General features: G+C 38.1%; 1 protein-coding gene across 14 annotated transcripts in view; it reads left to right on the top strand.

The window, feature by feature from the left end:
• The window catches only part of Wdr37 (WD repeat domain 37), a 167,487-nt gene that overhangs the window by 133,349 nt on the left and 21,501 nt on the right, over positions 1-12,637 (top strand). For 13 of the 14 annotated variants that reach the window (XM_067137018.2, XM_067137017.2, XM_067137011.2 and 10 more), the window contains 2 exons: positions 2,473-2,611; positions 9,317-9,563. In XM_067137018.2, coding sequence (XP_066993119.1) covers positions 2,473-2,611; positions 9,317-9,563 — 386 coding nt within the window. The remainder of the gene's footprint in view (positions 1-2,472; positions 2,612-9,316; positions 9,564-12,637) is intronic. The other variant, XM_067137023.2, reaches the window with a different exon arrangement.

The raw sequence follows: 12,637 nt of genomic DNA, 5'->3' as shown, positions 1-12,637 counted from the left end.
ACATTATGACATTAAAAAATTATCATCTGAAAACAGCTTTGTAAAATGATTCTTATGCTGCTTCTAATTTTTCTCCTTCTTAATTTATTTATCGGGTCCCACTTTCGCGTTATACCCAACCACTAGTTGTTTTATCGAGTAAAGCCAAAACTATGAAGGATGATATATTAATTGTAAGGGGTGGGGGGGAGATTAGCTGAAAAAACATACATAGGTATCATATATTGAGTCAAAAACAAAACAAAACAAAACAAAACTCGGGATAGAAAATGTACTCCATCACGGCGGCTATCTACATCACAAACACATTGGGAATGTGGTCTTAGATTCTAATAATGGTTTCAGACAAAAACGTAGAAATGGATTCAGTGACAGAGGACCACTATAAAATGAGTAAATATAATGTATTCATATACGTATTATGTATGTAAATATCACACGTATTCCAGCTTCATTTGATCAGCTGTTGATGAAGGTGCCCCTAAGTAGTTCTCGTACTTTCCATCCGCAGCAGCACACTGATATACACACGGAGCCTATAGGGCGACTTTTCAGTAAATTAAAAGATGTACTCCCTCCCCCAGACCCACCCCCCTGAAATCGCCGAGGATTAGTGATTAGAATTTTAAAACAAACAAATTATTTGAAACGTTAAATATCATTAACAAAAATAAAAATGGTGTGAAAAGATAATTTCGTAAGTTCCCAGGTAAGTAACTTGTTTAGTGCCACTTTGTGATGATAGCCACTTAATGTGTCTGTGCTGTATAAAAAATAAAATTTTCAGACTATTCCAGCCCCATGTGAAAAAATTAGTTATTTCCTTATGCCTAGCATTCTGTAAATTAATTGTAATTTTACTGATTACTTGTTGAAAAAAATTTGCTCCCTTCAACCAATACTTAAGGGAACCGAGTTCCAGAATTTACAATAGTAGAAAAAGAGTGTCCTTGCTCCACACAATTGTTCTCCAGGAGACTATTCTCCAAAATTTGCAGATTTAGGCCTCTTAAAGGCACATTCTACATTTAATAAAAACCAACAGTAGACAGTACGGTTACTACTCAGTAATCAGATTTACATTTAAAAGTAAATGAATAATAGTTAACTATAACAGGGGTAACACATACCCATCTTACATGGCCGTAGGTGAAAAAGAAAGGTTCAGTTACCGGCCAAAACTGTAAGTTTTAGGAGGCGAACTCTTTCACTCTTCAAAATACACTTGAAAAATACCTAAAACCCTATTTGGGCTGATGGCCCTAAGTTACAGAGGCTAAGCCTATACTATGGAGGTGAATAGATGAAGAGAAATGTTTAAGTTACAAAATTATGAGATCAGTTTAAGTTTTACAAAAACATACTCACCTCAATATCAAGTTGAAGGAGAATACAAGAGGGTACCACTCTTTGTTCCCTTAGACTAGATTCCTCAGACTTATTTGAAATTTACATTAGTGAAGAATTTTGAAACCTTCTCCTCAAACTAGCTTTCACAGACTATTACATGCTTCGGAAAAAAAAAAATGCAATTACCTTGAGCTGGTGGGCCTCCCGGAGATGGACGAGGCAGCCCTTCCTGCCTCCACTAGGAACACACTCTAAACCTCTTGACTGGAGCAATCACAAAGACAACATGGCCCGAACAGTCCCATCTTTTATAATAGAGAGGAAGGTTCCAGATTTCTGTGGGCCGAAACCCTGACACACCCCCAATTTTCATTGGACAATCAAATAAAAATAAAAAACTCTGATCGGTTACTTAAATGTACAAAATTTCCTATAGGCTACAATTTTAAGCTGGCGGGAAGAGATAGAAGTGCTGATAACCTTAGAACACCAAAAACAAACTATAAGCAATTCATTTTAGGAAACCTTAACACACAAAATTACTTTGAAAATTAATTGTTCGTCCTCACCCCAGAGGGCGCACATAAGTTGATAGTAGCGACATCTGTCGATAAATATTCAAACTTCTTCTACCACATAGTTTGATGTCCAAGTTACAGATGGCCTTCCCAAAGGCGCCTAATTTAAATCCACAGGGTAGGTGTACCTCCGGTATAAGCATTACGAACAAAGTTCACTTGGATAGGAACATTGTGCATAGTGTTTTTGCATGGTGAGCTCTATGTTTTCAGACGATATTTCGTCCATAATGTTATTGTGTGAAGTAGCCAGCATCAACAACTATACTGAAGTTTAATGCCATGCTGTGTATTATTGGGATCCTGAGAATCCCCATTGGGTGTGTGTTATTGTATAGAGAGGATGATTGCCTAGTTGTACTTCCTCTTAAAACAAAAATCATATATAATAAATTATAGCCATAAGTTTTGAGATATTGTATAGTTCCATTCTCTTTTTACTTCTGTTTTTCTTCTAATATTATTCTCTTCCAGTTTACTGAATACATTATCCATACATTCTGAAGAGCAGGTAATTGGTCTAACAGTTTATTAACCTTTTCAGGTCATGATCAAGAGCTGACCCACACCTCATCTCATCATTCTCAACGGTTGGTAGTAACATCTTCTCGAGATACTACATTTCGGCTTTGGGATTTTCGGGAACCCATCCACTCAGTGTCAGTTTTCCAAGGTCACACAGAGTATGTACAGCCTAATTCCAAAAATAGAGTATTATTATCATTATCATCCTCATCAGATGATATAATCTCTAGGAGAATGTAACTAATGTAAAGGTATGATCCAGTTATTTCTGTATGTCTCTAGAATTGTATTATTTTTAAATATAATATGAATACATTATTACTCCAATCAATCAATCAATCAATCAATCAATCAATCAATCAGTCAGTCAACAATCATTGATCTGCATTTAGGACTGCTGCCCAATTGGCAGATTCCTTGTCAGTTGTTTGTCTGGCCTTCTCTGAAACATTCTTCAAAGAACTTGAAAATTTATGGAACATTTCCCTTGAAAATTTATTGTAGTCCTTAATTCCTCTCACTGAGCAAGTTGGCCATATAGTTAGGATTACATAGCTGTGAGCTTCAGTTAGGAGATAGTGGATTTGAATCCCAGCGTCACCAGCCCTGAAGATGGTTTTCTGTGGTTTCCTGTTTTAATAATATTAATGTTATTGTTTTTACGTCCCACTAACTACTTTTATGGTTTTCAGAGATGCCAAGGTGCAGGAATTTAGTCCGCAGGAGTTCTTTCATATGCCAGTAAAACTACCAACTCAAGGCTGACAAATACCACCAGAATGAGCCAGGATCAAACCTGCAAAGTTGGGGTCAGAAGACCAGTGCCCCAACCATCTGAGTCACTCAGTCTGGCATTTCCCATTTCCCCATCGGGCAAATGCTGGGGCTGTACCTTAAGGCCATGGCCGCTACCTTTCTCATCCTAGTTGTTACCCATCCTTGCATCGCTGAAAGTCTTGATGTATTAGTTCAATGTTAAACCAGTAGCATCCATCATTCCTCTTCCTATAAACTAATATTTGCCCCAATTTGTCCTCTTGAATTCCAACTTTATCTTCAGATTATGATCTTTCCTACCTTTAAAAGCTCCACTCAAGCTTATTCATCCACTAATATCATTCTATGCTATCTATCTACTGACATCCCAGAACATACAACCAGGTCGAGTAGCTCATCTCCTTACTTCCAAGTCTTCCCAGTCCAAAGTTTGCAGTATTCATTACTCTTTTGTCAGAAATCGCCCAGAGCAATAATTGAGTTGCTTTCCTTTGAATCTCTTACAGTTATTGTATAATTTTTTTTTGCTAGTGGCTTTACGTCACACGATACAGATAGGTCTTATGGCAACAATGGGATAGGAAAGGCCTAAGAGTTGGAAGGAAGCGGCCGTGGCCTTAATCAAGGTACAGGCATTTGCCTGGTGTGAAAATGGGAAACCACGGAAAACCATCTTCAGGTCTGTCAACAGTGGGATTCGAACCCACTATCTCCCGGATGCAAGCTCACAGCCGCGCGCCCCTAACAGCACGACCAACTCGCCCGGTTCGTATCAATTAATCCTCGTGTGGATTCCATATCAACCATAATCAAGCTAGAGTTTTATCAGTGACTTAAATGCCCTCTCCTATATGTCCTTACTACAACAAGTAATTATCATCCTCATCCTTTACCCTTATCCAGCTCCTGTTGGGTCAGGGCATTTATGGCACTTCTCCACCTTCCCTTCTCCTTCCTCCATTCCTCTACCATTGTTTTCTCCCAGTCCAAGTTTCTTCTTGCACTCTTTATTCAATTGATCCACCTTGTTGTAGGTCTCCATCTCATTCTCTTTCCCTTGAACTTCATCTCCATCATCTGTTTTGGAATTCTTTTCTCCTACATCCTCTTTATATATCAAAACCATTTTAGTGTACTCCTATCAACTCTGCCACTAAAGTTTTCCATTCCAACCTCCTTTCTCACATCTTTGTTTCTCACTCTATCTTTCCTATCATACTTCTTGGGTATTTCATTTCGCTGCCTTGAATTCCACACTCCTCCCTACTTGTCACTGTTCAGGTCTCAGCTGCATAGGTCAATATGGGCACATAATACATTTTGTACATTATCTCGTTACTCTTCCTTGGTACTTCCTTATTCAAGACAAGGCTTCATACACTCTGGTAGAATGCATTGCCCTGTTGCTCCCTCTTGCTAATTTCCATGTCCAGCCTTGTATTCTGCATTAATTCACTCACTAGGTATTTGAAACTGTCCAAAATTTTAAGGCTTTGACCACCAATTTTTCACAATGCCATTCCCTTGTCTTTTTCCTCTTGATATTTGCCATGGTCTTGCTTTTCCCTGCACTGATTTTCCAACCATAATTTATAATTTTCTCATTCATTGCATCAATTTGTTCATGTAGTTCTTTGCTGCTCATTCACCAGACCACAATATTGTCTGTAAATTGTAATAACTTCATCTCCCTTATCCGATATGCTTCCTTTGACTCCTTCACAATTTTGTCCATAATCATTAGAAACAAAAGAGGTGACATAACACTCCCCTGTCTTAGTCTAGTTTCATTTCTAAACCTTTCCAAGTCTCCAACCGGAGTCTGTATGCTGCTGACAGTTGTTAATACATTGCTTGCACCATTTGTACAGTTTGTATGCCCAGTTTCTTTTTGGCCATATTTTCACAAACCCTTTCCCTGGGAACACTATCATATGCCTTTGTTAGATCTATGAATGTCATGACCAGACCTTTTCCATATTCCCATTTCTTTTCCATTAATTGCCTCCTGCTGAAGATTGGGTCCACTGTAGAGCTTCCACTTCTAAAACCCTTCTCTTCCTCTTGCAACTCTCTTTCTATCATTCTCCTATCTAATAACTTATCCAGTATTTTTGCCACTACCGGGTGAATTAGCTGTGTAGTTAGGGGTGCACAGTTGTGAGCTTACATTCGGGAGATGATGGGTTCGAGCCCCGCTGTCGGCAGCCCTGAAGATGGTTTTTCGTGGTTTTCCATTTTCACACCAAGCAAATGCTGGGGTTGTACCTTAAGGCCACGACCGCTTCCTTCCCACTCCTAGGCCTTTCCTATCCCATCGTCACCATAAGATCTATCTGTGTCGATGCGACATAAAACAAATTTAGAAAAAAATGCCTCTTGTGATAAAGAGTTTGATTCCTCTATAGTTATTACACACGTTTTTGTAGGAAGGAAGCGGCTGTGGCCTTAATTGAGGTACAGAATTGAGTGTGAAAATTGGAAACCATGGAAAACCGTCTTCAGGACAGTGCGGTCCGAACCCACTATCTCACGAATACTGGATACTGGCCGCACTTAAACAACTGCAGCTATCAAGCTCAGTGGGAAAAATATTAGTTTATAGGAAGGGGAGTTAGGGATTGGAATAACTTACCAAGTAAAATGTTCAGTAAATTTCCAATTTCCTTGAAATCGTTTTAGAAAAGGCTAGGAAAACAGATAGGGAATCTGCCACCTGGGCAACTGTCCTAAATGCAGATCAGTAGTGATTGATTGATTTTCATTCTGTAGACTGCTAATTCAACCTCTAACATTATTATATCGTCTTCTACTGTTGATTCATCACACCATATTACTACCATCTCTTCTGCACTTTTTCTTACATTGAGCAGCCCATCTTCTCTTTATTTCTTCTGGATGTGGTATTAACTCCCCACTTTCCACCTCCACCACCACCACCACCACCACCACCACCACCACCACCACCACCACCACCACCACCACCACCACCTATTACTTCATATAATTCCATACAGCATTCTTTTACTGTCAGTTCCATCCGTTTCCATCTTTCATGTAAATTCTTCCCAACTTTTCTTCTCCTACAAATTTCTTACAATTCCTTTAATAATCAAGATATTTCCATTTCCGTTTGCTTTCTTCTTTCTTATCTCTATTCTGTACTTGCCATGATTTTTTCTTTTCTTTCACTGCTTCTCTCACCTTCTCATTCCACCACAGTGTGTCTCCTTTTCTTTCAATCTCGTTGATGTTCTACCTTAGGCACTGTCTATCCCTCTTACAAATGCCTTTTTAAAGTTGGATCATTCATCTTCCACATTTGCTACTTCAGTAATTGGAATTTGTTATCTGTGGTAATTACAAGTATCATGGTGGTTCATTTGTTGTTTTTCTGAAGTTTCTTTTTTCTTGCAAAATTGTGTTCCTTAGCATGTCAAAAAACACTGGTCTTAGATCTGCTTTGCCATACGTGACAATGCAGTAAATCGTCGTTGCCGGGATAAAACTTCCTATGTAATAATATTTTTGGAGATATACTGACCCGCAGCACATACATTATGAAGAGCGAGAATGCCTTGACGATATTCACACGATATTGCACCTTAGATGACAGAAACTTACCAGCCAAAGTTCTAAGCTAAAATATTTCACATAGGTGGTGTTGTCCCGGCAGCAACAAAATGCAAATAGTGTTGGTGCTACATAATAATATGCCGATGAACTTCAGCCACTTTTTCATGTGATGACTAGGCAGCTTTTGACATAGAGATGTCATTATTTCACCCCATCCATCCGTGTATCCAGCCATGGCTTTCTTTAAAATCTGCTCTTGGTTTATTTCTCTGTGTGCCAATTTCACGTGCACAAAAATGTTGCATTTCATGCGATTCACCAATTCCATTATTTCTTAATCCTTCAAAGTACAATGAGACCTGTCATGGGATATTTTCCGTTGCTTTGGACCTCTGAAGATCTCTACTTTCCTTAGCATTATGTAGGGCCTCTTCCTGCTTTCTCCATTAGCGAACGTGTGCCTCCGAGATGGAAAATTTTTGCTCTGTGACATGGTTGCTATTCTCCTCTGTGTATTTTATTACTTTTAATTTATATTTGACTGAATAGTTATTTTATTACTTTTCATTTATATTTGATTTTACATTTGTTATAGTTCCCCATGACAGCTGATGAACACTGGTACTTAACACATTAAGACACTTAACTACTGTGTGCTACCTACTTATGAAAGCTTACGATATTGTTTCTTAACACACTACTGCACAGAAAAAATTACAGCATGCATCTGCATTAACTGCCCGCAAGCCTTTCACAATTTTACTCTTAAAGTAAAACTACTTAACACACAGCTGGTGGTGATGTCAGAGGGTGACTTTATTGACTGCTGCACTCAGGCTAAGACACAGAGTACAGTTTGAAACAGTAAGAATGATGCGTGCAAAATTAATATCCTATTAATTACCAATAAAAATCGAGGGTGCAAAAATTATGTGAGCGAATACGTAACTTCTTGGGTTACTTGGTCGTGGATAGTTTTTACTTACCTGGCGTAGGGGTTACCATGATCAATAAGGCTGTTCCCCCATGGTGAGGCTCTTGCATTGCATTTTGCTTGGGTTGACTCCTGCGAATATTGTTATATTCTGTTCTGATATTCCTCCTGCATGTGGGCTCTTTCTAATTTCCATGCCTTTACCATTCATTTCTTCTTTGTTTTCTTCTGAGTTACATTACTCATATGGTTTGAAGTCCACATCAGCAATCTAACGAGCACTGTCCATACTCTTGCTGCGACCGACCTTGATGCCAGTCACCCATTTCCACTCCACCTTTGTTTGTGATAACATATTCGATCAAAGTTGTTATGTTTTCCATCCCAGCTATACCTTGTTTTTTTGTGGCTCCCCCCCCCCCCCCCCGCCTCACCTTTTTTTAGGAAGTTTTTTAAATGATCATACCATTTTTTCTATGCAGATTTATCAGTTATTCACCTTCTGTATTTCTGTTTCCAAGATCATGTGGCTCAACGATGCCCTAGTTGCCATATGTGCATTTAGGTCAATAATAATGATGATGATGATGATAAATAATAATAATAATAATAATAATAATAATAATAATAATAATAATAATAATAATGTTTGTTTGTTTCTTTGACCAATCCTTGTCCTGTTTCTATATATGGGGTCGGGTTTCAGGTGAGATGAATCTGTCGTGGCAGGTTTTTATGACCAGATGCCCTTCCTGATGCCAACTTCATCAGAGGAGGTAATGAGATGAAATGAATGACGTGATATGATAGTAGGAAGGGAGAGGGTGAAACCCGGTGTTAGCACATAGCTTACTCCTGTCGAATAGCACCAAGGGGTCTGCTCAAGGCTTAACGTCTCCATCCGATGGATGAATCACCATCAACAGTGTCATGTGCCCTCGCTCCATATGAGCACTACGGAGAGGTTTGGAATTTAATCCAGATTTTTGGCACGCAATCTAGTAATTAGAAATTGTATAACACCACCTCCCCTACCCTGCCTGATTGTGTAATTTTTTCAGCCAATGGGACTCAAACCGGCTAACCATAGTGTCAGACCGTTCATACTTCAATACCTTAATGATCATGGCTATCAGGCAGGTTAATAATATTAATAATGTTTTCTTCATCGATTACATCATGTATGTCTTTGAAAGCGTGATGATCATCATAAAATATACTGTAAACTTTGATGTTGCTTTGTGAGATACCCAGAGGCCTCATTTCAGTCAGATTGATCATATAAAATGTACTGTGATGTTTTGTAAAACTAAGTATGTGGTTCCCTAGTTTACTTCCCTGTAGTTCTGATTTTTTGTTGTTAGTAGTTAAAATTTTACCTTGTATCAAATCAAGGTTGAATCAGCATATGAGAGATAATTTTGACCCTTTCATTAAAAGAAGTTTTGTTTTTGAAAATGACAGATTGTTTTTGTGTTGGGTGAGCTCACAACAGCATGTTTCGAGCCACTGTATGTGAAAGATTTATATTTTACATGATACATAATTTTTATATGATATTGTGGCATTTTTGTAGGACAGTTACATCAGCAGTATTTACTCGTGAAGACAAAGTAGTGTCTGGATCTGATGATCGTAGTGTCAAAGTGTGGGATCTGCGAAACATGCGCTCTCCTTTGGCCACCATCCGATCGGATTCAGCAGTGAACCGTCTAGCAGTGTCCGGCACAGGTGTGGTTGCTATTCCCCATGATAACCGTCAAGTACGTCTGTTTGACCTCAGCGGTCAGCGTATTGCTCGGCTGCCCAGGACTAGTCGTCAGGTAATGTTGTCAATTTATTGCACCAAAATTTATTTTCATAAATGAGTCATCCCAGAAGTAGTTTTCTGTGGACTCTTATTATTTTGTGGCAATCTTCACATATATAGGGAGGGTGCTGAAGATCACAGTTTCCCAAGGCCCTGACGTGAAGTGACAAAATGTAATTTTTCTCTTTGATGCAACAATAAATTAACCGAGAGGAGTGGCTGTGCTTGTTAATGCATTACGGCTATGGAGCCAAGCTCTGCATTCGGACGATGTGTGAGTTCGAACCCCACCGCTGGCTGTCCTGAGAATGGTTTTCTGTGGTTTCCCATTTCCACTTCCAGGCAAATGCTGGGACAGTTCCTACTGATAGGCCACAGCTGATTACTTGCACCTCCTTACTCAATTTCATTCACCATCATTCTTTTCATCTTCATTAGCTCCTCAACTGAGGGTGGTGTCAGGAAGGGCATCCATCCATAAAAACAACTTGCCATAGAAATCTTCTTACCTCATCTCCAACTCCATATCAAGAAAAGGGACAAAGTGTTAGACATACATACAATGATGAATTAAAGAACTTCTTTCCAAAATACATCTAGGTAATTGTAATGATTTTCAGCTGTTGGAATATCATATTTACCTGTGTAATTTCCCTCCTTGTTTAAATTTTCTGATCTTAATTTTGAAATGAAAATTTGGGGGGAAATAAAAGTTTGCATAATTTTCCTTGCATGATTATGCAAAAGTTTTTTAAGTATCTTTATTACAACCAGTGGCCAAATAACATGATTTCATTTTGTACACTAATGTTTCATACACAGTATGCATATCCTCACTTATAGTGTCGAATTAAGTGGGGTTGCTTTATACTGTAGAGACAGGGGGCTCTTGTTCTCTTCATTAGCCAGAATTAGAACATGTCGAAATACTCTCTTCTCAAAGTGAAGTGAATGCTTGTGGTCAGCTCTTCCAAAACCTTGAGAATACTAATTTTAATTGAAACATACTTATGAACAGTTTTCCATCATCATCATTGCGTTTTCTATTTTTACTTTTCTTATTATTTATTTTGCAAAATGTATGGTCGTGAAAACATCTGTTGTTTCGATAGCCAGTCATTGGTTTGTAGGCAGGCATTGATAATAACAGGCAGCAACAAGACCGCAGGGCAAGCTACCGGTAGGCATAGTGTTGGTATAAGCACACATTGCTGGTGTGCTTGTAGTAATCACGTGTGAGACGTGCACTTAGTTTATAACCAACAAACTAAAAAGAAGTCTGTAGAGTAGCTATTGCACTGTCATATTCAGATCCATTTGAATACCACATCTGCCGTATTTTAAACTCTCAACGTGGTAGGACGTTCACTACCTGGCTACCCTGTGCTGCGGTAGGAGTATAGCATTAAGCATGTTATGAATGCAGGCTTTTAGTTAATCGAACATAACTGACAAACGGTACAATGAATTTTTCCAAAATTTTCAGTTTGTTAATAATGCACACACACACATACAGCATATGTTATCAGAATTACCTAAGGTCATTGCAGTAGAGAAATCTTGTAATGCTTTTAAATTGAACAAGGGATATGACTGAACCAAATATAGGAGTAGCTACTACCCAGTTTTTTTTGAAAAATAAGATCTAAATATAGGTTTCTGTACTATGCTTATTAGCAAATAAACTACAAAAATCACATGCATTTACTACACAGTACCAGGTACCCATTAATTTACCCTCAATCGGAACAGAAATAACATGCCATGTGACTGCAAGTGATGTTGAGCATAAATATCTGCCTCTTCTACTGCCTTCTTTATGAATTCAACAGCAAAAAACAGCTGAAAAATTTTCATAGGATATAAGCCATTCTCTGCAGTATTCCGAGGCCCATAATATGTCGTGATTTGCCTTCTTTGCCGTCTGTAATCATCCATGTCTTCCCAAACAAACCCACCATTGATAACATTATGGATGATATATTCCCATGTATCACAAGCAACATCGCTGTCATGGTCACTACTTTTACTCTCAGATTCTATATCCTAGTCCTCGTTTAACAGAATGGTTCTTTGTGTATCATCATTTGCTAAAACATTAATTTTCGTATCCACGATCACAAAAAAAGTGTTTAGCTGCTACGGTGTCAACAACAGAACTTGTTGTTGCTTCGGGTGCGATGTATCATATGTAATTGATAAAAACTCGATATAAATACACATCAAATGAAAGATTGATGCTTTGTCTATAGAAATATATCTCATTACATTATTTTGTAATCGTTCAAGAACTGTTCATTAGATAGAAGCACTAAGCAGAAGCTGCTACACATGCTATGCACGTCACTCCATGACAGAGAGCATTAGGGAGTCGGTGTGCAGAGTACGGCACTCCACGTTGAGTGGTTAAGGTACCAAAATAAGTGTGTGTGGTGATGAAGAAAGGACACAAGCTGTAGAAATAAAGAACATCACATAATTTTATTTTTTTTTTTGCTAGGGGCTTTACATCGCACCGACACAGATAGGTCTTATGGCGACGATTAATTTTATTTTGTAAGGAACCACTTGAAGATGCATAATGTTCTTTACAACGGCATTCAAAGTAGGCCTACAAGATATAAAATCAGCACATTTCCAGTAATTACAAAAGAAGTCAGAATACACTGCCATTAAATACATTCAACATTACATTTCTTACAGAAAATGCAAATATTAGAAGAGAAAGGCTTGAACAAAATAATTTGACACCATGGAGAAATTCATATAACTTGGAATTGATATAATAAAACAGTGTATGGTACTATTTCAGTTGTATGCCCCACAAACTGGTTGCATAGATGAACATCTAGAGGACTTCTTAGAGGAAGTGGAGGGATATATAGAAGATAAGGAAGTACTATTGATGGGAGATCTAAATGCACAAGTTGGAATGGAAAGACAAGGAAAGGAAGATGTTGTAGGGCCCTTTGGATATTGATGGTTATGAATTTCATGTTTTTGGTCCGTATTGAACAATATATAAGTAATAATAATAATAATAACTTAAATGTTTCCACCTTTTCAATACAATATATTCACAAAATT

This window comes from Anabrus simplex, chromosome 1 (assembly GCF_040414725.1).
Source record: "Anabrus simplex isolate iqAnaSimp1 chromosome 1, ASM4041472v1, whole genome shotgun sequence".
Lineage (NCBI taxonomy): Eukaryota > Metazoa > Arthropoda > Insecta > Orthoptera > Tettigoniidae > Anabrus > Anabrus simplex.
This window is presented reverse-complemented; position numbering and strand designations above follow the sequence as displayed.